The sequence below is a fragment of the Poecilia mexicana genome, unplaced genomic scaffold (genome assembly GCF_051168715.1).
Source record: "Poecilia mexicana isolate PSO_F unplaced genomic scaffold, ASM5116871v1 scaffold_6, whole genome shotgun sequence".
Lineage (NCBI taxonomy): Eukaryota > Metazoa > Chordata > Actinopteri > Cyprinodontiformes > Poeciliidae > Poecilia > Poecilia mexicana.
In genome coordinates, this window is record NW_028263375.1 from 17,445,432 (window position 1) to 17,473,013 (window position 27,582).

The following is a 27,582-nucleotide window of genomic DNA, read 5'->3' on the forward strand; positions in this document are numbered from 1 at the left end:
CTGCAAGCTATTATCAAAAATACACTTTCTGAACCGAATTCCTTTAACAGTTTTCTGTGATTGTAACCTATTGAACTACAGCTGCATTTATAATTAATTTTTGATCACTAGGGGGCAACATTAAGTCGGGTTGAGAAGCTCAGTCCATTTCTTTAGAGATACTATCACAACTCGAGTGTCCAGCGGCTTCAGCTTTCATTACTTGAACTGTCTACCTGCAGGGAACTGAGCGTTCAGGTTCCACGTCCCACGTCCTGCCTAGTTTAACACCCTTTGAGTGGAACTGTTAGACGAATCGGTTACAGAAATGAAAGTACAGCATAAAACGAGATGTCAGTTCATGCTTTGTAAAAGTGGGCGAGATCGACGGGCAGGAGAAAAGGGGTGAGTCAGCGGGGATTTGGAGCTGGTGGTGCCTGAAGAAACGTTCTGCAGACGGCGCCGTTTCCTCGACTGCATCGGGTTCAGCACGAGCAGACGACGCGTAATGACCCTGAAACGACGCGCGATTGAACTTAATGTGAAGTCAACTAACGGGCTTCTGATTTGTTCTCACTGCACTAATTAACGTGCTACTTTATTGTTGCCAAACCATATTTTACAGTACATTATTGTTGATCATCGCAGTCTCACTCGCTGCACAGCCTGCAGACACTGTTAATGATTGTGTCAATGAGGAGGTGAAGTGCCTCCAAACACATAATTTAAAACGCGAAGCTGGGGCCCTTTGTGAAATGTGCGGAGAGTTTTCCCAGCAGATCTAATTACAAAGGAGAGAATAAATACACTTTTTACCTCTGCATTCAGTGAGCTGCACCTTTTCAGATGAGGAAGCTGCAGCTAACAAATAAAGGTGCATTTTTTTTCCTGCAGGCACAAAGACCTGAAGTTTATTCTAAAATAACTTGCCGCGTGGTGCCACTTGGTCATCCGTTTATGAATTAGTTTATTTTTACCTGCAATATTTTAATAAAACATACTTGACATTTTTGTGGGAAAAAGTTCTGTATATCAGTCCAATTTCAAAATAATCAAATAAAAAAAAAAGCCTAATTGTAACAAAATATTTTAATGGAACATGTTTAATTTAGGAAATTTCCATTTTATCATTAGCAGGGATTTGGAGGTACTTCAAGAAGCATTCTGCAGACACTCACAGCACTATTATTAATTTCATTAGTCATTAAGATTTTTGCTTAAAAAAAGTTATCCACCTTCATCAACTGCTTGGGCCGGGAAGCCAAAATTGTACCATCCCCAAAATTCAAAAGTAGCCCAGTTGCCACATGAGGGCAAGAAGACTCACAATCAGCTGCTGATTTTTAGCTTCCACCACTTTGAGGATATGCTTCCCTTTCCTCTTGGTAGTTTGGCATCTAAGAGAACTATTAATAAAATCCAAACAGTTTTAAAAACTCATTTAAAAAACAACAACCTTGAACTATCCCTTTAATCTTATTCCGGAAACAAGATGCTTTGGTGTGTTTAAGGAACTTACAGGTGACAGTAGAGCTTCTTTGGATTGATTATCGTTGATGATTATTTTCCTATTCTTTAATCCATTTCAATGGTAGTGTTTCATTTTCTTCAACATATTTCAGGTTTCATTTTAATGCACTGTATGGTACAGATTGTTTTTTTTTTTAGCTTACCCCATACAGTCAACTTGCAGTTCTGATAAACATCAATTTGAGAAAAAGCCAGCTTTAAAAATAATGACACAAAACCAGCAACTTGCATGTGGCAGGTGTTATTTGGTCTGTTGATTTTCCATTCCTCTACAAAACCCACTTTTAAATTAATTACCGTGTAGACATATAATTTATACCAGAAGCGATAATCGATCTGGTCAGTGTTGTTGAAACGCTGTTATTTGAACACAACTGAAGATATTGAGTTAATTTAAACCAAGGAATTCCTCGCTGTTTGGAGCTGAAGAGAGCGGTTTCTCGAAGGCGTTCTGGCAGCGCGGCTCACTGCAGCTGCATACATGCCACAGACAGAATGCTGGCACCCTGATAAAGCCGGACGCTCCGAGTGAAGGAAACACATTTGCAACAGTGGCGTACGGCAATAAAGAAGTGATGAACCATCTGCTCTCTTGTGTGGCGTTTGGCGCATCCAGGGAAGAATTTCAGCCGCCCGAAACCCTTAAAGTTTTAAAAGCTGGCAGTGAAAACAAACTCAGTCACATTTACGCAACAGCCAAAATCTTTTTAATCCAGCATGGAACTCGTCTCCACAACTTTAAACAACCATTATTAGTTAAATAAAAAAAAGAGCTATAAAACACACATAGAAAAAGCAATACAAGATATCTCCTTTTTCAGCTACTGCAATTATTCCAGCCTTTAGATCCAAAGGCTTTGATTCAGCCTGTGTAGAGCCAAGCCTACACAAATGGGAAATAAAGCATGTGGATGCCTATTTAATGTATGGAGCTGACAATAGAAAGGGAGGGAACTTCACCTTGATGAAAATGTTCTGGCAGAGCAGGCCCCCGAAATCAATATACTGCGTGCTCTGTGGGGAAAATGAGAAGAAAATGATCATATTTCTTACCAGCAGCAACCAATTGGGACAGAGCGGCGAAAGGTCGGCCAAGCAGCTTTAGGCTAACTGATTTCATAAAGTCATTAAAGAGAGAGAGAGAGAAAAAATAAAAATAAAAAATACAGTGAATATGTACGAGTCAGTAAGTTTTTCTGAGTGATAGATCAGATATGTGTTCCTACTGTGGCTCGACCGAGAATGGAACATCCTCCACATTTTTCTGCTCAAACAGCCTGAGGGATGTTTTATCACGGCGTCCCACTGTGCCCAAGAAATCTTCAAATTAAAGTTTTGCAACTATTAATGAACAGCAAGCAAACCTCCCAACTCCCCGCTCTCCAGTCTGCCAGGAAATAAATATATATACAAAACGGAAATTTATCAAAGCTCGGCTTGGATTTCGTGATCCATCAGATGTGTGCTTGATAAAGTAACGAGCTCCGTGGTTTAAAAGGTTTCATCTGCATATATATGTATATGTATTTATTATTATTATATATATATTTTTTCTTATCAGCAAGTTATGATAATTTCTCACAGATCCCAGCCTGCTGTTACTACGTGTGGCTCTAGAGTAGTTATGTAAGGACGGTATGCAGGACATTACAACCCAAATTATGTGCTTTTACGTAGGAAGACGTTTAGCATGGAGAGAGCTTGTATGACATGAAGTACAGCTTTGCATTATGGGAATTGTAGGAGATAAAGTATGTCGGGTTATAGTTGACATTTTGCCTTCTTGATAGCAAACTGCACTGAATTTGATCCCTAGAGTCTCTTGGAACCACTGCTATTGCCCCCCAGATGTGGGTCCTCCATGGATGAAGTGGTTAAACTAAGAATGGTAACATTTGCATAACACCTCATACAATGCATTGCAAAAGTATTCAGACCCCTTAAACGTTCCCTCTTTTGTCTCATACTTTAATATATTTTTTATATGATAGACCAACAGAGAACTGTGGACGACTATGAAATGGACGATCAATTGTAGATGGCTTAATTGTTTTTTCTTACAAATAAAATGTTAAGCATGCAGCGTGGTGTCCATTAGTAGTTAGGCCACCGTTTATAGTGCAAACCACTGGCTTTAAAAGTTACATTATTAGTAAATCTGTTGACAGGTCAATTGTTAGTTATGCCCTTAGAAAATCTGGTCCTAACAGAGGAGATTTGATGAGAAAGATGTTGTAGAGAGAAGGCCATTAAAAGTCCAATTTAAAGCTTGCAAAATGCTGTGTAGAGGGAAGACAAAAAGCATGTACTCCCAAAACTACTTTGTGAAGCCACAAAGGTCAGATGAGGCAACAATGTAAGTTTCTGAGATACAAGAAAAATACTTTGTGTTATAAACAGAAACAAAAACTGATCCTCTCCATGACAACATTACGGTGGTATTATCATGCAGAGGGGATCCTTTACGTCATAAGGGGACAGGGAAGCTGATTAGTGTTGATATGGACACAAAATGGGCCCAATAAAGGTTGATCTTTGAACGATCAATAAACCTGAGCTGTAATTTCAGCAGAAGTTGGTTTCACAAAGTAGTTTGGCAGCTGAGTGCAGGTGTCCTTCATACCTTTCAGGTGTTTTATTTGTAAAATATAAATATGCACACTCTTAACTTCATGTCACAAATATATGGCGCCTTGTGGTCTATCACATAAACATCCCAGTGAAATACACTGAAGTTGGTGTTTTTACCAGACAACATGGACATTTGTTTTATTTTATTTTACTTTTGCAACACACTGCATTGGTGACAGATTTAAGGACATAATGGATAAAACAGATGACATAAGCGATCAGTGAAATCAGTTGTATTATTAAAAGGCAAATAAATAGGTAATGCATTAGGATGTAGTGCTGATGGGACGGTAAGGCCTGTGTTTCTCCTTCATGTTATCACCTCTGGCACAGTCAGATCTCACACCCTCCGCGCCGCGGTGTGAGAAACCGCGGCGCCTGAAGCTGCTCCAGCTACAGCAAGCTCTGCGTCTTGATAAAAGCTGTCCTCTCGCTCTGGCCGTCCACTTCCTCGCTGTCTGATTCAGACTCACAGGCGACGGTGTCCTCGTCCGCCCACACAGTGGGGATCCCCTTGTAGCATATCCGAGCCTTCCTCTCCCGCCCCCGCTGGAAGCCCAAGCCGAGGCCCAGCCGTGTCCTCCTGGTGTCTGAAAACACAGAGGACAGTTTGGTCCTCCAGGTCAGAGCGGCGTCTCCAGAGCGCACCTGAAGCAAGAAGAAGACCCCGACGAAGGCAGCCAGGATCAAGGCACAGCTGAGAACCGCCACGACGACAGGAAGCTGAGAGGGCGGAGAAGCGCTGAGTCCTGGCGGCTCTTCAGCTCCTCCGCCATTCACGTTTGCTCCCGCCGCCGCCGCCGCCGCCGCCGCCGCTGCTGGTGTCTTCACCTCCGGCTCATCTTCTTCACCCTGCAGTCCTCCGGTAAGGGGGGATTTCCTCTGGACCTGGTTCTGGTACAGGCAGGAGGTGAAGACTAAGTGGCTGTGTGTTGGACAGGACAGGCAGTCTGTAGGTCCAGCGCCTGAGCAGGTGAGGCAGGATGGGTGGCAAGACAGGCAGGCCTGAACAGAGGACAAGTCCACCCAGTTCTCCAGAGAGAGGTTGAGCAGCTGTGGGCCCGACGTGAAGCCTGGGGGGCAAAACTTCACACAGCCCTGGAGGAAAAGGGAGAAGCCCGGGCTGCACTCTAGAAGAGGACAAAAAAAAAAGATCAGGGAATAATAATAATAATAAAAAAAACAACTTAGAAAACAACACAGTGAAAAGTACACAGCAACATCACTGTAGCGTTTTTAGGTAATGTGAACATTACCTAAAAAGTCTCTGTCTCAAAGGACCGGAGACTCTGTCAAAACAAACTCTGCTGCGGTCGTCGGCCCAGCATCTCCAAATATGATCTTGCCAGGATGTGTTCGTCTAGAAGCTATTCCACACATGCAGCCATCTGATTGGTTAATCGTCTCCCAACAAAACACACCAACCCCGCAGGTGAACTCAGGACACCAATAACCAGGAGGCTTTCTTCTGGACTCAAAGGAACTGATCGCCCATTCCCTCACATTGGCTGCATTAAATGTTTTTTTTTTGTTGTTGTCCACATCACACCTTTTTTTTTGTATGCAGTTTTGTGTGAAACTGGTGAAAGATTAAAAGTTTCCCCACACAGTGTGGAGGCATGCTCAGCTTAACACAGTGATTTATTTTAAGCTGCATCCTTCATTGCATCAGCCACCAGTTCCAGTGTGACCCAAAGTTTGGACCATCCACGCAACTGTCCCCCCGGTGCCAGAAGGAAGAACGCCACCTGCCATCCTTGGAGCAGAACCAGGCAATAGTGCATCTCATGCAGTTTTACTCTGACCTTCTGCTCCCAGTATGCAAGGACTGCAATTTGTGCCAAGACACCTCCATCGGCCAAACGGAGACCCGGGCTGCTTCAGCGGGAGCCGACAAAACAGCAAGTTGGGTCTCAAGTAAGGCACTCTGTTTTTTCTACTGTTGCTGCCGAGAAAGTTGGGGAGCCATGAAGGCGATCCTGGGATTTTGAATCTATCACGTTTCCATCTCCCCCCCCCTCCCCCCCTAGATCAATATTAAATATTAAGAGTTCAGAATTATCTAATGGCGAGACTCTGAATCAGTTTTAATTGTTGATTTTAGTTTCTGTTTCCCTGTTAAATATTAATTCTTGAATCTGTAGTGTGTGGGCCAGAAGTACTCTTTTTTTAAGTAGGTTTTTTGTTATTTGATGCTTTCTTTGTTGTTGTGTGTGTGTTTCTTAATCAACAGCGAGTGGACACTGATTGATTATTTAACAGAAAAATGATTCTTGACTTCGTTGGTTATGAGCGCCTGTCAGATTTCATGTTGAATTGAAATTGACCAAGCATCCTGAGAAATACACAGAAACTTCAAAGTGATTTATTTTAGTGCGATGTCCAGAGCTGACTGGAAACAAAATGTTTGCAGCTTTCGGGCTGATTCAGAGAATTTATGAGACTGTTTGACGTATGAACATGAATCAAAATGTCTTTTGCTACTGGAAAATAAAGAAAATCTAAAACTTTGCCTTATCTAATCTTAAAATCTTGTTTTGTTTTTGCAAGTTAAAGGGAAAAAAAAACTACTCATAATTGTTAAAAGACTTAAGCTACTAACGCTACAACTTTTCATTTAATATATCTTCCTAATCGGCTGAAGGTCATTTAAAAATCTTCATTTAAAACTGGATGAATTTTTTTTTTCTCATTTCATTCCAGCCCTTGAACCTGACCATGCAGTTTGTTCCCAGCAGCCTGTCACAAACAAAACCAAATATGCTCCCATTTCTTAAGCTGAAACTGTAAATAAAAAAGATACAAAATTAAAAAAAATTTAAAATACACTGGATAGTAAAATCCGGCACCTAAAATATGTCTGGACCAAAGAGATATTAGCTGAAAACCAGGGATCTGCAATAGTGACAATATTTGATGTATTTACTGTGATAAAAAAAACAAACAAACAAAAAAAAAACAACTATCAAACAATAACAAAAAATAATTATGTTGCATCTTAGGGAAATGGTTAGGGTTAGTCTATCAACCTATTAGAGCCTCAAACAAATACAGCTTTAGAGATAAAATCTGGTATCAGATTGGCAAGAGTAATAATATTATGTTGTGTAAATGAGCTGCTTCACAATAATCATACTCAATATTTTCTAAATCTAAACTGCATTTACAGATTTTTCAGAAGGAAAATGAATTAAACAGCAATGGCACATAAACAACAATCAGTAATATTTTTTTAAGAAACATTGAAACAGGAATAGACCAGTTGATGTCTATGAAGTTAATGCATTCTTGACAGACAGTTATGATATTTAAGAGTCACCTCTCATGTGTCAGACTGTGATACTATGTTGTTTTTTTGTGCAAAATAAACAAATAAATAAATAAAAAGAGGAGATAAAACTGTCCCCAGTCAAGCTTTCTTTGTATAACATATCTGCCATGTTAACACTGGTGCACCAGGGTGTGTTTTAATGCCTCAACGAGCTGCAGTGTTCATTACCTAAGCTCCAGTAATCACACTCAAAAAAATGAACTTAGGGGGTTATTAGATTAATAAAAAAATATCATGTACTTTTAACACAATAATTTCATGTTTTAAACAAAAACGTGATAAAATCATGTTGAACAAACAAGAAATTCATCAACTTAACGTTTATGAAATTGAATCATGTTGAGATAACACGATTCATTATAGTCAGACTGATCTTGTGCTGGAGGCGACGAGCGAGATCACGGCAGATCCCGATTCAACTTATTTACTTTAGTTGGACCCAATGTAATTTAATAGAACCAGACCAACTAATTTGCAATGTTTTGGACCAAATAATTGACTTTACTTGATTAAGATGAATGCAAATTTAGTTGAAACCAACTTATTTAACAGTGATACCTTCACACTATGTAATTGATGTACTCATGTCAGTGGCTAACATGTGTTAACATCACATGAAGTGATGGTTAGCTGGTAATTAATCGGCGTTTTTCTAACATTTGCACCATTTCCTGCTTGCTCCATGCTTGTGTCAAAGCACAACTGAATTGAAGTGGTTATTGCATTTATAAAAAATAACATGTTTAACAGAATTATTTTATGTTTCAAATGCAAATATGACAAAATCACGTCAAATAAACATAAAATTCAACAACCTAGCGTTAATAAAAATGTATTCGAGTTGAGACAACGTGATTCAATTTAGTCAGACTAATCTCCCGCCGAAGAGGGTCTAGCGAGACCCGGAGATCACGCGAGACACTGGCGAGATTACGAAAGATCACGCGAGATGCTAGCGAAATTATGGAAGATCACGCGAGATGCTAGCGAAATTACGGAAGATCACGCGAGATCTTGTGTCTGGGAAAACTTCAAACTGTTCTTTCAAGAGAAGCGGGAAGATTCCTGATTTGGATCTGCTTAATTTGAAAAAGGTAAGATTCAGTCTATTTTCATCCGTCTAAATCAAAATAAAAATCGAAATAAAAAGATGCAAATTAAAATCATCAGACTTAAAAAAAAAAAACATTTTTTTCTATGTTCGGTCACGTTTCTATGTAATTGATGTACTCAAATCATGCTAACATCACATGAAGCAGTGTAAGGGTCACAAAGCTGCTGTCAAGACAAAAAACGGACCCCATAAATGTCACAGTTTTGCTCCTCCTGAGGTTGTTAAAACTCCCTGGAAAAAAGTTGGACTGATGTAAATTCAGCATCTGGTGCCATACAAACTCTGAAGTCTGAGGTTTAGTGGATTGTAAACAATGGGGCCAAACATAAGTCTATTTAAATGTTTTTTTATTATTATTTAATTTCAGTACTGTTATTATGTAGGTAAATGCAGAGTGGACATTGGATGCACACACACTTTTGTGGCTTTCTATCGTAATACAGATTCTTCACTTATTAATAAAAAGTATTAAATTTGAGTCAGAGGAACCTGCGGAAACCTTTGCTGTTAGAGCTTTAAATGTGCTTGCAATGTCCACATAAATGTCCACCTTCTAACTATGGATTTCTAGTATTGTTTTCTGGCTGAAACACTCAGAGGATTGTCCATTATTCCTATTAGTCCATGAACAGACTTGAGCTTTCTTATTTTTTAAATACATATATTCATCTGCTCTAAAGATGTATTTTGTTATTGTACTTGTTTTTCCATAAATAATTGTAGTTCAAAAACAATCTTTAAGTTTATCGGTTTAATTTTGAAATGTTGAGGTTTTTGTTTAGATTTTTATGTTTTATATTTTTATTGCTTTCTACCATGTTCAAGTCACCACTGTTCTGCACATACATGCTTGTGGTTATATTCAGTTTCAGAACAGCTGAAACACTGGGTGCCTTTAAATCTCAACTTAAAACCCACCTGTTTAGAGTTGCTTAGCTAAATTAGGCGGTTTTAATGTCTTCAATGTTTTTAATGTTTTTGACTTTACTTTTTATCTGTTTCACTGTATATTAAATGTTGCATGACTCTGTGTTTCTGTTGTTAATTATGTAAAGCACTTTGAAATGCCTTTCTGCTGAAATGTGCTGTACAAATAAAATTTGATTTATTGATTCATGATGCATTCAAGAGACTTGTACTAAAAGTTTGAATGTTCAGATACAACTCTGCTCAGGGTGAATTACATATTTTAATGTTTGAAAATCTGATCTCTTTCAGAACATCACCTGTCTGTTATCCACCTACATAAGCACTGGTGAAGGGGGTCATCGGCCATCAAGTTTTAGATTGCAGTGGCTAATGGTAAGTTTTGCCAGATCTAAAATGACTGAATCAAGTGTTAGAGCGATCATAAGGGTTCAGCTGAACTTGTATTTGGCAAGTCAGTTTTATTTGTCTTTATTTGCGTGGGGATGTGGAACTGTAAGGAGTGTTGTCTCTCTCTGTCTATGAGCTGCTATCAGCCCTATGCTAGCTACAGAATAGTACAGAGCAAGGGGGAAGAAGGATGAGCAGCAACATGAGATTGGGATTGACCGCACTAAAACTCTCCTGCCACTGACTGGTTGTTTCTAGCACTGAGAGAAGGCAGAGGAAATAGATTTTTCACAGTATATCCCCCTATACTGTACCCTTGTTTCAGACATAAATATTTCTTAGGTGACAGCTTCAGTTAGAAGTTTAAATAAAATGTTAAACTTAATTTTAGTCATGGCATAATGAAAGGAGAATAACAATTTTAAAGATCTTTCAAATAGGCTGCAAGCCACTGATCACTTTCGTTGTGACTTCCTTTGAATGTAGCTAAGTTTTCAAGTATGTGACCCTATAGTATACTGCTGGATTTTTGCGGTTCTCATTGTTTTCTGATCTGCATATTTAGGAAAACACTGCTGAAGTCAGACGAGAGTGGATCCTAAAAGGCCTGTGTGCGTACCTGGATGAAGATCCAGAGAAGCTGGAGAAAGAGTACATGGTATGTTAATTTATCTTTGTGTCCACAAAAGAGGTGATTATAGTTGGAGTTAATTGGACTTCCTGTGAATTACCAATAAATTTAAAGTAAGAGATGATCATTAAAACTTTTTTTTTCACTTGGGTACATTCAATTTTAATTTGACTTTTGAGATGCTTTTAGATTTCTCCAACAGAAAAGGATAATCATTAGTAAGATTGATATAATTACAGTTATTGTTAAGTGGGTTTAAAATGAGGATTTTTAGGTGAGTTAAACTCCACAAAAAGATCTTTGGCCTGTTTTATTTAGCCTTTTTTTCTAACAGCATTGTTTCATACGCAGACAAAAATATGAACTAACTTTACCTAAGATGTTAGTACTGATCTATTTGGAAATAACTACCACACATAGTCATGACATTTCCTCCATCCAGAAAACAAGACAGGTTCTTCATGTATAAGATGTTTGGTTTGTGTACAGAGTCAGGGCTTTGTTTGCACATAAGTAGGACTGGTTTAGAATGACAGTCTGTGTGGTGGATCCTCAGACTGTCATTTCAATTGAGGAGAACAGGCCATGGAATATGGGGCCTATTTGGGATTCATCCCTTCTCTTCATGTTTTTCCATATGAGACAATATACCGTATTTTCCGCACCACAAGGTGCACCGGATTATAAGACGATTTTTGTGAAAATGTAAGGCTTTTAGGTGCACCTTATGGTGCAGAAAATATGGTACTTTTCTAAATGGGAAATCTTACCACTGGACTCACAATTAACACAGACAGGTCTTTGATGGACCTTAGCTGTTGGTGAGTCAGCCAAACAAGTGTAAAGTTATTTTTTTATTTAATGAGATGTGAAATCTCTCCTCCCCAAATCCCCACCCTTGTTCCCATCATCAAGGTGCACAAATGGCCGAGACCGTCTGTGGAATCTGTTATCCGACCGGAGAGTGCAGAGCCTGGCGATGCCATTGAGGATGTTGGGATTCTCCTGGAGGCGGTGGAAGTGATGAACAACTTGAGCAATCTATCTTTACATGTTTTTCCAAAGACTGCAGTCGAAAACTAAATTTTAACTGTCACAGTTCGCAAAGTTGAGCGAATTTACTGACACTTTTTATGTTGTTAAGAATTTGATCTATGCTAAACACAGCCCAGTTTTTTTCTGGAATAACAAAACTGACCTTTTGTTGTTTATTTCAACTTTCAACTCAGCTGTTTTTTGTGCTGTGTAAAAAGAAAATGGATAACAATTTTGAAAATACAGTTCATGTTGTACTTTTTCTCATTGTTGAGTGTTCTTTCTTCTTTCAGTGTGGTCTTAAAACACTTCATTTAATAGCACTTAAGAAAATGTCTTTGAATTAACATAATTCAATCATGGAAAGATTTTCCACACGATTAAATAGCTTTCTTTCAGCATGAAGCATGTTTGTTCAGCTAACTTAATTTTCATGAGTTGGATCAACTTAAGTAGTGTGAAGTTATCAGTGTAAAATTAGTTAGGCTGGCTCTATTAAATTACATTGGGTCCAACTAAAGTAAATAAGTTGAATCAACCACAAAAATTAAGTTGAACCAACACATTTGCTTTAAATTGGAATAACCTTAATAAATTAAGTTGAACCAACACATTTGCTTTAAATTGGAATAACCTTAATAAATTAAGTTGAACCAACACATTTGCTTTAAATTGGAATAACCTTAATAAATTAAGTTGAACCAACACATTTCCTTTAAATTGGAATAACCTTAATAAATTAAGTTGAGCCAACACATTTCCTTTAAATCGGAGTAACAAAATTACATAGTGCTGAAATAAAGCAAAGTAATCAGGTGGAAAATCTTTCCATGATTTTTTTATGTTAATCCAAAGAGTTATTTTTTTCAGTGCACAATGCCAAAGAGGAGATTCTTACAATCCATTTTGCAGAAACGTTCTAAAAGGATTTCTGAGAATGTTCCTGAAAACCTCCTTCATCATACTGGTTTTACCTTGAAACACAAATATTTCCCCCCCCCGTCGCCTACACAGTCTGTTAGGATGTCAATATGTCTTCTAAAGGCCACAGCCAGCCGCTGACGTAAGAGTAACTGTGCTTTCTGAATATCACATCCTTTTCAAGTATGTCCATTGAAAAGCACAACAATAAGTACTTGGAAACATATAGTGCGCTCCGAATGATCTGGCCTGAACAAACCATCCAAGAAGTAGAGTGGGTACATTGCATAAATGAATGAGAAGTTTAAGTATAATCAGCTAAGAACGATTTCAACACGTCAGTGGAATCAGCTCATCAATCTGTTTCCAAACCTTCTCTTGTAAAGTTAATTTCTCCACTTTTAATTAAAGTTAAATTCCGTCTGAAGAAGCTGAGCCTTATTTAAACCGAATGGACAACATGATGAATGATTTAATACCCTCAAGCCTCCATCAGACGTAATCTTTTAGTGAGATTGAGAACAGAAACGTCATCTGTTCAAAACATCTGGCTTAAAAAGATGATCTTCAAACGGCTGACCAAGACGAGGATGTTTTTTTTTTTTTCCCTGCTGCAGCGATGGTCATCAGGAACCTTCATCTAATGTGTTTGTTGCTCTTAGCTGATCAATTTTACTGTGATCTCATGTGTTTGATGATCGTTGCTTTAATAAATTAAACTTCTGAGGTCATTATTTTATTTTTTTTTTGTTGGTAAAATAAAAGAATCGCTGCATGAAATACAAATGAGAGAAAAAATAGAATCATAGTTTACACTCTAACATAATGAAAACACTGAACGGTAGACTGCTCCCTCGAGGTCAGAGGTCAGGTAGAGCCTGAAGCGGAGAAGCCTCGTTTGCAGTAATAGGGAAGCTGCTCTGGTCTGTTGTGGTCAGCAACAGGCTTCCTGCAAGTTCTTCATTTTCCAGGCTCAATTTTATATTTTTCCCCGTAGTTTCTAAAATATTCCGGACATCGGAGCACAAACCCAGTTGGGGTTCAAGTCTCTGGACGTTCACGAGGCAACACGATGCTGAAGTTAAAGCTATGATTAAACAGTGTGAAGAGGCTGTTTCTCAACTTGATGTCATTTTGACTAAGATAGATTAGATCTTCTGGCTGCAGGCCCTGAACTCTCCCGAGGGATGGCTGAGCGTCCCTCCTGGACCTGTTATTCTTGTGACCCAATTTCAGATAAGGTGAAATCAGTGGATGGATGCAATATATCAGTAACACAGCTTCTGGGCTTTCTTAGCTTTCTCTGGGTTTAAACCCTTAAATAGCAACAGTTGATTGTCCTCCATCCCTAAATGAGAACATTTATAAGAAGAATCTGGTGTAGTAGATCAGAATTGAAGTTTATTTCGCCTAAATTAAAAAAGAAGAAGCGTAAAACAAGATTAGAGAAAACTTTATTTGTCTTCACACAGTGCTGGGAGATGCTATTTTATTAATCATCTCAAGGCTTTTACTCCTTTAGCAGCGCCTAGATATTTTTCAAGTTTTCCAGAAATCTTCCCAAGTTTAATTATCTTCTTGCGCTGACAGAAAATTTCTCTTTTCTGTCTCTTCCTCTCATATATTTAGCTTCATTTCTGGCAGTTCTGGATTTCATGTCTGGGAAGTCATTAGGAAACTGGGGGTGTGTGAATGAAAGGATTAGCAGTGAGAGCAGATTTAATCTGGATGATTAAGGAGAGAGAGTCTGACGGATCAAAGGGGGAAAAAACCCCCAAAACATTTCTGACCTTGTGCGTCTCTGTTGAGATTGTCGGAAGCTCTTGCATTATTGTGGTTTTATTTTCACCTGCTGTTCCCACTATGCCCAACACGCTTGTATGACATATGGCAACGTGCTAATTTATGGTGCACAAATAAACAGATGCACGGGGGGGCCTGTGAACGCCTCATCTGCATTCACAACATTTGCGTTGCAGACGCCACGACGCCAAACACACGCAGACCCGAGGCCTGTTTCATAACAGGCATTTGAAACAATGCATTACTCTGGTACTGCACTGTTTGAAACCCAGACAATGCAGTACCAGAGGAATGTCTTTACATCCCTTAAACGTTTCCATGTTATGTCATGTTAAAACCATGAACTTCAAAGTGGTAAAAAAAAGATTAGTGATGTTGTATTCACACCATGTTTTTGTTGTTTCTATGGGAGTTTACATATGTACATCCTGAATTTTGTTTGCTGTTCATTATTGAAGAACATTTATAGCATAAGTTTAAGCTCAGAGTGTGAATGTGAATTTTCAAGACTTGCCATATGTTCTGTCTTAGACTTCACTCTGGACTTTGGTCATATTTTCAGGGCAATGAGTAAAATTAATATTAAACGTTTCTCCCTCCTGCAGCGCCGTCTACGTTGCGGCAAACTGAAATCGTAGCTTCTTATAATTTCTTCTTGCCAGATTTATGAAGGGCAGCGCTCAAAGTTGTCCTGTCAACATACTCTTCCACCCGATCCATCTTTTCTGCTTACTCTTCTACTTGCCTGTCAGTTTCAGTTGAGGCTAACATCTCGACAGGTTTTCAGTTTTGCAGCACTGCTTTTGTTACATTAGACGTTCAAAGCCCATATTTCTTGTCCTCCCTCGGACCTCATGAAGCCGTTTGTTCACTGATGTTTTCAGTTGGACTTACAGTGAGAGTAAATTACATCGAGGCGGACACTGTTTACTACCTACATGACTTCTGAAGGCAACTTATTTCTCTGGAATGCATTAAGTGGTATCAGAAAAAAGAAAAAAGGGAGAGAATACATGTGGATACTTTCAGACTTTGAAAGCTACCATACGCTATTTTCCTTCCACTTCGCAGTTATGGTCCACAGTGTATTGCTCCATCACTAAAGCCCGATAAATTATCTTCAAGTTCACTTTGTAGAGTAAAAAATGCATGGACATTTTCGAAACGTGTTCTTTGATCCAGTTTAAATTGTGCGTGTCAGTGTTCTCACCAATGCAGATCTGCTGGGCATCAAAGGTCTTGCAGCTGTTGTTGGAAGGTCGAGGGAAGTCGGGCGACGAGGGGTTAACAACGCTGGGTCCCGTGCCCCACAGGGTGAGGGTGAACTGACTCAACACGCCTGTGAGAGGGAAACAAAGAAGTGAGAGTGCAAAAGGAGATGGAGGTAAATATCAAGTTAGCCGCTCTCAGTGGGGGAACAGAGTGAACCGGCTGAGAAGAGGATGTGGGGGCGGAAGGAGAGGAAGCAAGTGATGCGAGCGGGGCCAAACACAACTCAGGAGGAGGATCGACACCAGCAGAGGAAGAGAAAGTACTCCCATTTCATTTCTTCTGCAGCTCTGAGTAAACAGTACCACAGGATAAACATAGAGATGTTAACTCTCCTCAACCGTAAGCTGGATTCTGAGCTCAAAAAAAAAAACAAAAAACAAAAAGAAAAAGCAGCAGCCCCCAATGTTTGAAATGAAAACCTTGTTCAGAGGTTTTGATCAAAAAGCTGTAAGATGTTTTCTTGTAACGGCCGTCAACTTTTAATCTGGATGTGCTTCTGAGAGGCTCTCCTCTGGGCAGCAGAAAAAAAAAAAAATTACACACCCTGTCATTAGATGAGGAATAAAAGAGGAACTGAAAAGGCCTTTTTAATGAAGCATGAAAACATGCAGCGAGATTGGAGTTGGCGAGGGGGCAGCCGATGCTGACATTGCTGTGGTTTTGAAGTAATGTATACAGATTAATGATAATGAGCGATTTACCATAGTCACGTCCATTAGATGCAACGTTTTCTATCTCTAGGGTCCACTCTCCCTGCGGGTCCTCATCCCACGAGTGGGTGGTCATAAAGGCCCAGTCGTTGAACCCCTCCGAAGAATAGTCATTGGGCCTTAATAGACAACAAGAGAAAACTTATTTTCTGTTTTATTTATTTATATATTTGTGTGTGTGTGTGTGTGTGTGTGTGTGTGTGTGGGGGTGTGTGTGTGTGTGTGTGTGTGTGGGGGGGGGGGAATAGCTGAATACACCCCGGTACTGAGTCTGTCTAAAAGAGAAGGGTTTACGTCATGAAGGGGCATCAGAAGAGCCGCGTTTAACTGTGTACCTTGGGAACAGCAGGGTGGAACGTGTTCCCAGTGGGCTGATGAGATGAATGGCCAATTTTCCTCGCTGGTTATGGGAAAGAGTGAGGCGAGCCTGAGCGTGCTCCAGAGATCGGACGTACTCCGGTCGCCCCCAGCAGGCATCGACGCTCTTGCTGAACACCAGCTTGTTCCCAATGTCTCTGCAGGGTTGACGAGAGGAGTGGAGAGTGTTTAATGTTGTGTGTCTGCGGAAAACGGACACAGGCAATCACACTGTGCTAAGAATCTAAACGTCTTCAACGACCTCAGGGCAGATGCTGGGAGGGATGAGGAGCCAGCCAATGGATTTAATAAAACTAAAACCCTCTGCTGTTCACACACACACATCTTCCTCCCACAGGAAGCCAAAACCTGTTTTGTTCCACCACTTCTAGCGGTTCTAAAACTTTGAAAATAAGAAAAAAAAACCGAATCTTGTGAATCTTGTATGCTGTTACATAACTTTTATCCATGTGCTAATTTTTATCCTACTTCTGGGATCTGTTTTAAACACGCAAGACTTGGCAACTTCATGTTCATGTTAGTTTTAAAACAGTTTTACTGTAAGTTTTCAGGCTTTGTTTTTAAACAGGGATTGTGTTAAGCTTCACTTGCAAACTCAAATATGTTTGAAAAGTAAATTGGTTTACATTCATATTAGGTAGATTTAATACACAGACAGATGCATGCAAAGAGATTATTTCTGTTAATTTAGCTGATTATGGATTACAGTTGATGAAAAAACAAAATTTAGTCTAATAAAAAGTTGGAATTAAATGCACTGGGTCAGGTCAGTTATTCAGGTAACACAGCTTTCAAAACAGGTGTAGGTACTTTGTACTTTAGGTTGAATGGGTAGGTGCCACGTTTTGCTGAAAAGTGAAATCAGCATCCCCAGAAAGTTTGTCGGCAGATCGAAACACAAAGTTGTCAAATACGTTTAGCAGACAACTAAGTTAAACAAATCAACTATGTGTGCATGTAATCATTAAATAGATAATCACAAACAGTTGGCAGGGCTTTGTGTACTATATTTTTATTACTTATGAAGTAAACCAAGAACTGATTATCCCCGCCCTTACCCTATGCTATTCCTAACCAGTAAACGCCTAACCCTAAACCTAACCAAACACAGCACCTTTTCTTGTGGGTCCTCAGAATGTAGTATTTGTTGGAAAAAATAGACCTTACAACATGAAATGCTTAAATACACACACACACACACACACACAGTTTGAATCACTGTTCTAACCTTGGTTCTGTAAGCATCGTCAGAACGCATTGGTGCTGTGGTCCCACTGTCGTCCAGTTCTGTGCCAAACTCACCATAGAGCCTGCATCTAGCAAGCCGTAGCCATACGAATGACTCACTGAGGAGAAAAGAGAATAGATGGACAACAATGACATTGAGATAACGATATAGAGGCCACAGCTTCAGAACATCTTTTCAGAAATTTTGAGCTTTAATTCAGAGGACTTTCTGAAATCCCTAAAATGCCCCACCGATCTTTAACAGCACTATCCAGCTACTTTCCCCTTTCTGCAGTCACCAATAGCACAAGTATGCTTTTTGGCCCTTCTAACAAATGCAAAAGATCTTTAGGGAGACATGAGAACATTTCCTTTTCATCGGAGCTGCCTGAATGGTGTGTCTGTCTGATTGACAAGATGCTGGCAGGAGAATAACAGCCAAAGTAAACAAACATATCCCCTTCCTCACAAAGCATGGACAGACAGTTTTATGTGCTGGAGCCGAGCATTAAAGATACTACTGAGGGTGACATAAGAAGCTGGCTTTTGTTGTGTGAAAGCCTTTTTAGTGCCTCTTTCCACAAATGTCCATGACATTTTCCTACTGGTAAACATGGTGTGTACGTCCCTGAACATTTTGAAAGGAGCAGAGTTGATGGGAAAAGCCACAGTGGTCATGGAAAGTACATCCTCGTTTAACTTTAAAGGTGAGCTGTTGTGCTTCCTTGAACAGGTTAGGATAGGTCTATGGGCTGTATGAAACATGTTCATAACATTCTTTGGGCTTTGTAGTGGTTGCTAGGCTACGGGTAGGGCTTTGACGGGGTTGCTAGGTGAGGGGCAGTGGCTGCTGATTTGTGACGTTACATTCCAAAGGTTTTTGAAATAGATAATTTTCCAGACACCAAAAATTTTTAACTTATTGCCAAAAACAGATTGATTTATTTATTTTTTTTTGTAAGTGCTTGGGCTATATTTTTAAAAGCAGTGGAGACCAAAACAAAAGTACAAAATCGTGCAAAATGTGAAATACATAATACATCCTCTTTAATATTCTCCAGACATAAAGAGGATCTAGTCTGGTTTGGTACAACTTTGCTGCCTTTGTAGGAAATAAGAGGAAAAGTAGCAGCCAGGCGTTGTTAATTAAAACACTTGATTATTGACCACCAGTAGGTACGATCTTATCTGTAAAAGCAGGATCATTTGCATTTTGCTGGTCTGGTGGGTGAGGGCAAATACAGTCTCAAGGGAGAAAGACGTCAGCAGTATGCAAAGAGAATTGCTGCTGCTGAATGATTCTTGTTGCAATGGCCTTTGGACACTCGAGATCAAAGTTGGGACATAATCTACACCAAATAGAGCACATCAGCACAAATACTTCAGAGGGTTTGTATCAGAGGGGGCTGATCTGAAATGGGGGCCTCAGTCCTGTTGGGGCGGGATGTTAAAGGAGCTCTACACACTGAAGAAGGTGCTACAAGTGGTACAATTACAGGATGTTTTTAGCATTCCAGCAGAGGCTTTTCCATTCACATTTTATCTTTGTTTAATACAATATTATACAGGTTGCATGTGTTTTGCAACTAACATAATTTAATTTGATTGTGGCCAGATGACTTTATTTATGTCTGGCAAATGAATTCATGCTACATTTTGTCATGCCAGCCTAAATAAAAAGAAGTGTAACCAAACTATCTTTAAATGTAAGCTAATTAGTAAACAGTTAACCTGCGTCCACCTTTAAACTTTATTTATTAAAATGTATTCAATACATCAAAATGTGTTCTGATGAGGGTGGTTTGTCAGATTAAAAGTTATTTTTGAAAATAACCTTTTATGTTTAAAAGTATTGAACATGCTTTTCTTCAAGCTCACATTGCTGTGTTAAATTTTTTATTGGTCTGATGTAATGTAATTTTAAGTCTTGAGTTTTCATTAACTGCAAGTGGGAAAACAAACTAACAGAAATAAAAGCGTGAAAACATCAGTTTATGTTTTCCCTTAGTGAATTTAAGTTGTGAGATAAATGAACAAACAGCAACATGAAGACAGGTCATGATGTTCAGGCATAAAGTTGTCAGGAACTTTAAAGCAAGGTTAAGTTGAGGTACACTGTCACAAGGATCCCAGGATCTAGGTCGACACTGTGGCTAAACCCTGCTCCCTGTACAAACGGTCTACCACTGCCTCAGCCTGTGCAACTGTTCTGCGAAAATGGATCCCGCTCCTCCCTGATCCTGGCTTGGTGGAATTGTTGGAAGACGCCGAGTGGGACCGTGATGCAACCCAGGCGGAGATGATGGGCGATCCAGTTCCACCTAAGCGTCCTTGCCGCCCAAGCCTGCCGCTGTTGCGGCGTCCTCACCTCCCGAGTTTCCTGTGGCTCTGCCTCCCTGTGGCTCTGCCTCCCAAGTTTCCTGTGGCTTTGCCTCCCTGTGGCTCTACCTTCCTGTGGCTCCGTCCGAGCTTCCCTATGCTCCGTCCGAGCCTCCACGTCTCTGCTTCCTGCGGCGGCGACCGCCTGACCCGCCTCCTCGACTCCTGGTTCTTCGTTCACCCTGGTTGGGTAGTTTTTTGTTTGGACTGAGTTTTTGTTTTCTGGACTCTTGCCCCCCATCCAGTGCCCCTCCACCCACCCTTGTTGTGTTTGGACTGTTTTATTTTGGGCATCTGGTAGCTGCCCTTGAGGGGGATGAGGGTACTGTGACTATCTGTGTTTCTGTGTATTCATTTCTTGGTTTTTTCTGTGTCCTTGTTCCCCCGTGAGTCTCTGTGAGGTCCTGTCCTCCCTGTTGATTGATCCCAGCTGTGTCTAGTTTTCCTGATTACCCTCCCTGTGTTTTTTAAACCCACCTGATGTCTTTGTCTCTTGTCGGGTCCTTGTCGCACGTCTATGCTCTCCAGTTGAACTGCGAAATCCTGGTTAGTGTTAGCTCTCGTTTTCAGTCTTCTGTGTTTCAGTTGCTACCGGTAATTAGCTGTGTGCTATGCTCTCTGCCGTGCCGCCTGTATTGGACTGTTTGAGCTTTCATCATTAAATTCATCATTTTCTTCACAACCTGGGTCTCAGCGTTCAATCTCACCACCTCTCAACCACCACTTCATGACAGAAATGATCCTGAAAACACAGCAAGAGCTGCAATGGAATAAGTAACTAGATTAAAACATATTGTGTTGAAATGACCCACTGCAAGTCCAGACCTAAATTTAATTCAGAGTCTTTGGCAACACTTTTCTTAAAACATATTGTATTATTAAAGTTCATTGTAGTGATTAAAAAAATTCAAAACCAAACTGAAGAAGGATGAATACATTTTAAGAGCATCCTAAAACTTTAGACTGTATAGAGGGAATGTTTTTGTGCTACAGGAAGCAGGCATACATTTTATAAATGCGTTTTATAGGCACCTTGTGTTTCCTTTGGACACTGCAGCATGCGAGGATTTGCAGATTGAAATGAAAAATCTGTGATTTTTAGAATCCTGGCTCTACCTCCGGAGCCACAGCTGCTAGTGGTTTGTGAAATATTGGAAAAAAAACAAAAAAAAAAAACATCTGCAATTTAATCTCAGATGGGCTATAATGACTGTAATGCTTTGGCTCTGCAGAGAGGGAAAGACTGTTATTGCCAAACAAGTAATAACATTTTTGAGAGACTTAATAGATTTTTCTTTGAACAAAAACGACATATATACACATGCAGCAGAGAGGGATAAACATAATCCCCAATTGTAAGATATCATCTGTGCTTTATTTGGACGACTGAAAATAATCAGTACATACCAATGCGTCCCACTCCATTGGTCTTCCAGTCTCCGGCGATAAGGTGCCCGGGTAACGACGTCCTCACCACCAGGTGCTGCATGTCCCTCCAGGTCAGGTTCATGCTGAAACACCGAAAGCACGAGAGCAATTTAACCGCATTGACTTTCTGCCATGTAACAGATGAAGGTAATAATTTCGACATTATGCGCGTCATGAGTAAAGTCGGGTTTTGCTGACCTCAACAGCACAATAATGTAGCAGAGGAAATGTGAGGAGCTGAGGGACATGGAAAAGGTCAGGGGACAGCAGACACGACTGAAATGTAATCAATCCCGGCATATGCAGCGAGGACAAATGGGCATCTTTGAAAATAACACCCTGAGACACGAAGGAGACTGGGAGGTTTATTCCAAAGCATCATAACTAAGCAGCTACAGCGTTTTTCTAAACTAACTAAACACCCCTTGAACTTTTTCACATTTCACCATATAATAACCACATGTTTCATTGTATTTTACAGGGATTTTCTGTGACATGTCAACACCAAGTAGAGCATAATTGTGAAGTGGAAAAAAAATATATTGGTTTAGTTCTTTGAACTGAAAACCCTGTACGCTTTCATTTTTACTTCCTAATTACGGCACTACCTTGAGTTGGTCTGTCACACACAGTCCCATTAAATTACGTTAAGAGTGTGAGGTTGTGACATAAAAATGTGAAAAGGTTCGTGGGGGTAATGATATCACGGCACTCTAACCGATACCATAAAATACCAGCGTTAAAATGGTACTGTGTAACGTATTATGCTGAGAGGTCAAAGAACATGATAAACAGTAGCTGTAAAACCAAGGAGAATGAGGTTTGGGACTCAGGGCCAAGGTCACCTTCCACAAAGTACTGGCTTTCATAAAAGCAATACTTTTTTTTCTTTCTCTCATTTAGATATAATAAAGAGACATTCATTAGAGCAGCCTCAGAAGAACCAATGAAGAAAAGCTCTCCAGCAGGTTGGAATAACAAAACGATGAATCACAGCGCTTACTAAGCTCAGCACCACAGCTGACTGAAATAGAAGCAGAACTTCGCCGAGGCGCATCTCCTCCTCCCTGCATCCACATCAGCATCCTTCCCTCACATCCTCTCATGAGTTATTAATGTACAAGATCCCCGCAGATCCACTCAATGTGACATCAACCAAGAGCAGGGAGAGGGACGATAATAAAATTATAAAACAAGAGAAAGCCAAAAAACGTTCCGCCCATTGAACGATTCCATCTGCAGCAGTTCCAGTGTGGGCCCAGTCTGATAAAGCAGCTACGCTGTTATTACTGCAGCCTGTCAGGGAAGGGGTGCCTGCTGGGATGCACCAAATACTGCCTGATGACTGGTAGTCAACGTGGTGAAAACCCGAGTTCTGTCAGTTACTGGCCATTTCTCATGATATATCACAGCTGACAGCGCCGAGATAAGCCAGGGAGGCTGAGGAGGCTTACCTGTGCTGTAACGCTGCGCTGGATTGGATTCGACACCTGTCATCGCTCACGCAGACATGAGGGGAATTATGCAAAGTGGAGAGCAGCTGAGTGATAAGACAGACTCAAGACACCCAAGATACAAGTGCAGATAATGCGGATGACGGAGAACACGTTAGATGGCTCAGGGAAGCTCGGGACACCTGCAGTCCTGCGTGAGCGATAATGAGAGAGATTCCCGGGGATACGACTCTTCACGAGCAGCCCTACAGGTATTTGAAAGTCTGTGCGGGCTGCAGCTGCTGATTTATCTCACTAATTAAGTGATTATCAAAAGCTTAATTTGCTGTGGAAAGAATTTCTGCTGGGAGTCAGTCCAGCGTTGACTCCCGGAGGTGTCTGTGAAGTCGCAGCTGTGAGCGCACGGCTCCCGTGGAGACAGGGTGGAGAATGGAGGTAAAGATAAAACCAACAACATTCCTGCACTTTAAAAGTCGAGCGCGCTCAAAGATGATTCACAATGCTGGCTTGACGTTGTTTCCGTTTTCATTAGTCTGATTCTTCTGAAAATTCCTTAAAGGTTTCTTTAAATTCTGTATGTTAGCATACACTCGGATCACTGTTGGGAAAACCCAGATGAAGATGATGTCATGGCTTCGAGATAGTGACCTGACTTCGATTAATTGGAGGCACACCTGTGAATGTAAATTAAAGTATTGGGGGGGGGGGGATGGTGACCTTCACGAGTGGTTCATCCTTGAACAACTTCGAGGATGAATGCAGTGGTTACACACAAGCATAAATATCTTGGTGGATGTTCAGCCATCATGTTGGTCAGCTTGATCAGTTCTGTGTCACAGAGATGAAAGAGTTTTGGGGGAACATATGCATGTGTCAACCCCAGAACAATTGCAAAAGGCCTTTTGAAGATGTTTAAAACATGTTAATTGTTACAAAAAGTCTCTTGTTTCTCCTTATTTTGCAATAAGATAATTTGTAAATTGTGTGTACAATTTTAAGCCTGCATGGACTAAAGAAATAAAAGTTATGCCACAACTTCTTATTTTTAAAAATCGAAGTTTAATGCTGTACATTAATTTGCCACTCTAAAGAGACCAGTTCAAATACATTATTAAAACCCCAAAGTTAAAATGCCATTTATGTCCCTGATGACTGCATGCAGACATCTGACAGATACCGTATGTTAAATTTAAAACAAAACAGTGGCACTGCTGTAAAAGTCATCTGTCATTCCAACTCACTTTGCCTCCAGAGCCAGAGCGATGATCCCAGCAGCTAGTGGAGCCGAGGCAGACGTCCCCGTGTGAGAGTCGGTGCATTTCTGCCTCAGGTCTGTGGTCACCTTAGAGAGAATAAGAACAGAGGGAAGTGCACATAAATACAGAAGGAGAGAGACAGAGCTAATGTGACACTTCACCATGAATTCACGGCGCGGAAAGCTGAGTGTTAGACAGGGGAGGGACAGAGATAATATGAGTTTTCCCTGCAGCTATCTAAGATGGAAGAAAAATGAGAGGGAGGAGGAGAGAATGAGTCGGTAGGTTCAGTCTCAGGTTTATGGACGCCTGCCAAGGGGTCACAGGCGGGACAGCGAATGTCAGCCAAGTCGGCCCCAGCCAGGTCTGTTGCTGGTGAGACGAACGGTCTTAGTGCTCCACGCACGCCTCTGATCTTCCTGTCTGTCAGTACCAGGAAGCTAACGATGCCTGTCTGGGTCACAGTGAGGACACACTGGTAATGACAAAGAGGCCGGAAGCAAAGACCGGCAGTGAAGGTCGGAGATGGAGGATCTGCTTGCAACTTTTGTCCTGACAGCTTGTGGCACTAATGACCATTATCAGCTGAAGACGTCTCCGTGTCAGAGGTGTAAACAAAACCGGTCAGGCGTCTGAACAGGACAACTGTTCCACTTGGAGCTGGACCAAACAGCCATTTCATAAATAATCTGACAACTGAAAAAATGTTTTCTCATTAAATGTATTCATTTAGTACAAGGTGAAGTATTTTTTATAAGACTTGGCAGAGGTTTTCTTTTATTATTATTTTTGTTTTATGATAGTAGAAAGTGGTTAGAAGGGACACAGGGGATAAATAAAGCTTGTTTTTGTGCAATAAAAAAATATCAATCATGTCGCTATAAACTATTAGTCATGTGGCCAAACATTTTAGGGATATGCAGTCTGCAGTCAAGTTTTTCTAGCATGATTAGCCTGTATTTATCAACTCTGTTCAGCTTCAGTGACTCTTCTAAACATAAAAGGATTCTCACAGAATGACGCTGCCACTACCATGTCTCATGTTTGGGGGATGGTGTGCTCAGAGTGACAGTTTTAGTTTTCTGCAACACAAGTTGCAAGTGTACAGCCTGTAGGCAAAACAAACAAACTCAAACAAAAAAAAAATCAGCTGTAGTTTCTTTTGGCCAGAGCATCTTCTCCTTTAGTGAAAACTTCATGGATTTCACATATGAGAATGATATGTAAAAAAAAAAACATGTACCGCATAAAAAAATGCATGTGGTACGCACAAGTTTTCACTTGTAATTTGGACGATAAACTGAAGAGTCCTATGAATCGCTTAAAGCATGGGAAATTTTTTTTTTATAACCTAGAGAAGCATTAAGCTAATCCACAACTTCATCCCTACACTGCTGTGTGTGCTCTTGGTTTTATTATGCTGTTTGCTCACTAATGATCTCAACCAAAGCTCCAAGGCCTTCATACAACATCCGTATTTATGTTGAGATTAAATTAAAAACAGGTGGACTTAAATTACTTGTCTCCATGAGGCATTTGGATTTTATTTACTGATATTTGAGTAAAGTAAAGGACAAACACAGACTCCTCAGATTCTTGCATGAAAACTGTTTTGGAAACCACATAAATCGCCCTTCCACTTCACACCGTGCAAATACTTGGTGGTGGTCGGTAAGGTGCCATTTTCATATGATACTGGCATTTACAACTGATTTTGATGCAACAAACAAGCCTGAAGTAAAATTGTGAAGAGTGAGAGTTTTTTTTGTGTGTGACCGGTTTATCTTTGCAGTGTCTGTACAGCTGAAACAGCCTCAGTTTCAGGGTCTGTATATTGACTAAATATTTTCAGCCTCTACAGGCACACGTGGCCATAAAAGCTCTGTGATTCTGACTAATTTAATTATGCAAACAAAAGCCAGGGGACTTCCTTAAAATAACATCATTACGATGATTATGATTAAGCTTTTCTTTTTTTTTTTAACACAATGTCATTAAGATTTTTTTTTAAGCATCTATGTGGTAATTTGGGGTGTCGTGGTTGTGCAATAATCATCACACTTAATAGCGAAAGTGTTTCTCTTTGTTCAGCTTTGCCCAAGCATGTGCCCTCTATGTTGTTCAGCTTTCAACCCCGATCCCAAGGCATGAATGTTAAGGCTAATTGGACAACCGAAACTGCCTTACAGTGTGAGAGAGGGTGCATGGTTCTGTCCTCGTGTCTTTGTGAGAAAGGAAACTATCAGTGGTTTTCTGACTTACTAGAAGAAGGTGTAATTTAAATTTTTTTCCCTCTTCATATGAAATAACAGGTCACTAAATCCCAACCACAAGTGATCCGAAGGTCATGCTGGACCGCCATGAGAGCCCCCATTGCAACTGCGGCAATCACACCTACGTGTCACTGGGATCGTAAATACCAGCGTTAGACAAAGAGACGTGGCATGAAATAACTTTCAGAACAAACACCAGCAGCCTCACAGTTGCAAAAATCAAGTCAGTGCTGCTTCACCTCTTGAAAACAAGTTTAATTTCACCTGTTTTGATGAAGTGCATTTGTTTGCCTGCAGCGGCCCTTTGGTGTATTTTGGAAAAAAAAAAGGGGGGGGGGAGATTCATAGCTGTTTCATGTTATTCTGATCCCTGGAGGCAAGCCTTTCATCAGCTGAAAAGCAGCTTGAAAGAAGCGTGTGACATTTTCAGGGTTTGTCCGCTCTCCTTGTTGGATGTTGCGCATCAGACGCTCTGATTTCTGAGAGCTTGATGCTTATTTACAACATGACAGACAAAGGCTTAATGTGAAAATACGCTTCAAAAAACTTCAATTTATGATGCGTCTCTGTCAGTGTTTGGTGAGCAGACAGTTTTTGTTTGTTTTTGTTTTTTTTTTAGACTGGCAACACAAGAGCTAATGCGTAGACGATTTTAAGGAGCAGAGGTGTGCTTGCACTCACTATCTGTTTCTCCCCTGGATTCCCAGAGCTAAAGGTCGTAGCCAGGGTGGAGGAGCAGGGTTCACTGTACCACGGCACGTTGCCCGACTCTGTGGTGCTGCTGATGGACAGCGTGTAAATGCTGTTGGTGTAGCCGTCACAGTTGCAGCTGTCCTGTTCGCGGCCACCGTTGCCTGAAGCCCAGACGAAGATGGAGCCCAGTCCACCGCGTCCCTGCGGCAGAAAAACACAA

General features: G+C 40.5%; 2 protein-coding genes across 2 annotated transcripts in view; one reads left to right on the forward strand and one right to left on the reverse strand.

Moving 5' to 3' along the window:
- Positions 1 to 2,193: 2,193 nt before the first annotated feature.
- Positions 2,194 to 27,582, reverse strand: part of furinb (furin (paired basic amino acid cleaving enzyme) b) — a 140,943-nt gene continuing 115,554 nt past the window's right edge. Inside the window, exons 9-16 of the mRNA XM_088006340.1 lie at positions 27,351 to 27,563; positions 24,382 to 24,482; positions 21,666 to 21,769; positions 17,881 to 17,998; positions 16,610 to 16,789; positions 16,266 to 16,393; positions 15,503 to 15,631; positions 2,194 to 5,270 (exon numbers count right to left, since the gene is read on the reverse strand). Of these exons, the coding sequence (XP_087862466.1) occupies positions 4,534 to 5,270; positions 15,503 to 15,631; positions 16,266 to 16,393; positions 16,610 to 16,789; positions 17,881 to 17,998; positions 21,666 to 21,769; positions 24,382 to 24,482; positions 27,351 to 27,563 (1,710 nt within the window). The 3' untranslated portion in view covers positions 2,194 to 4,533. The remainder of the gene's footprint in view (positions 5,271 to 15,502; positions 15,632 to 16,265; positions 16,394 to 16,609; positions 16,790 to 17,880; positions 17,999 to 21,665; positions 21,770 to 24,381; positions 24,483 to 27,350; positions 27,564 to 27,582) is intronic.
- On the forward strand, positions 8,031 to 11,830 carry LOC148158674 (uncharacterized). The gene is made up of 4 exons (XM_088006339.1): positions 8,031 to 8,565; positions 9,804 to 9,887; positions 10,468 to 10,560; positions 11,449 to 11,830. Exons 1-4 carry the CDS (start codon positions 8,452 to 8,454, stop codon positions 11,614 to 11,616), a joined length of 459 nt encoding a protein of 152 aa, XP_087862465.1. The 5' UTR covers positions 8,031 to 8,451; the 3' UTR covers positions 11,617 to 11,830.

What these genes read in the sequence shown, in the direction of transcription:
- LOC148158674 (XM_088006339.1), top strand. Translation starts at nt 8,452, where the DNA reads ATGCTAGCGAAATTACGGAAGATCACGCGAGATCTTGTGTCTGGGAAA. An exon ending in ATCTGCTTAATTTGAAAAAG is followed by an intron (nt 8,566 to 9,803) that starts GTAAGATTCAGT and finishes GATCTCTTTCAG; the next exon opens with AACATCACCTGTCTGTTATC. An exon ending in AGCTGGAGAAAGAGTACATG is followed by an intron (nt 10,561 to 11,448) that starts GTATGTTAATTT and finishes CCCATCATCAAG; the next exon opens with GTGCACAAATGGCCGAGACC.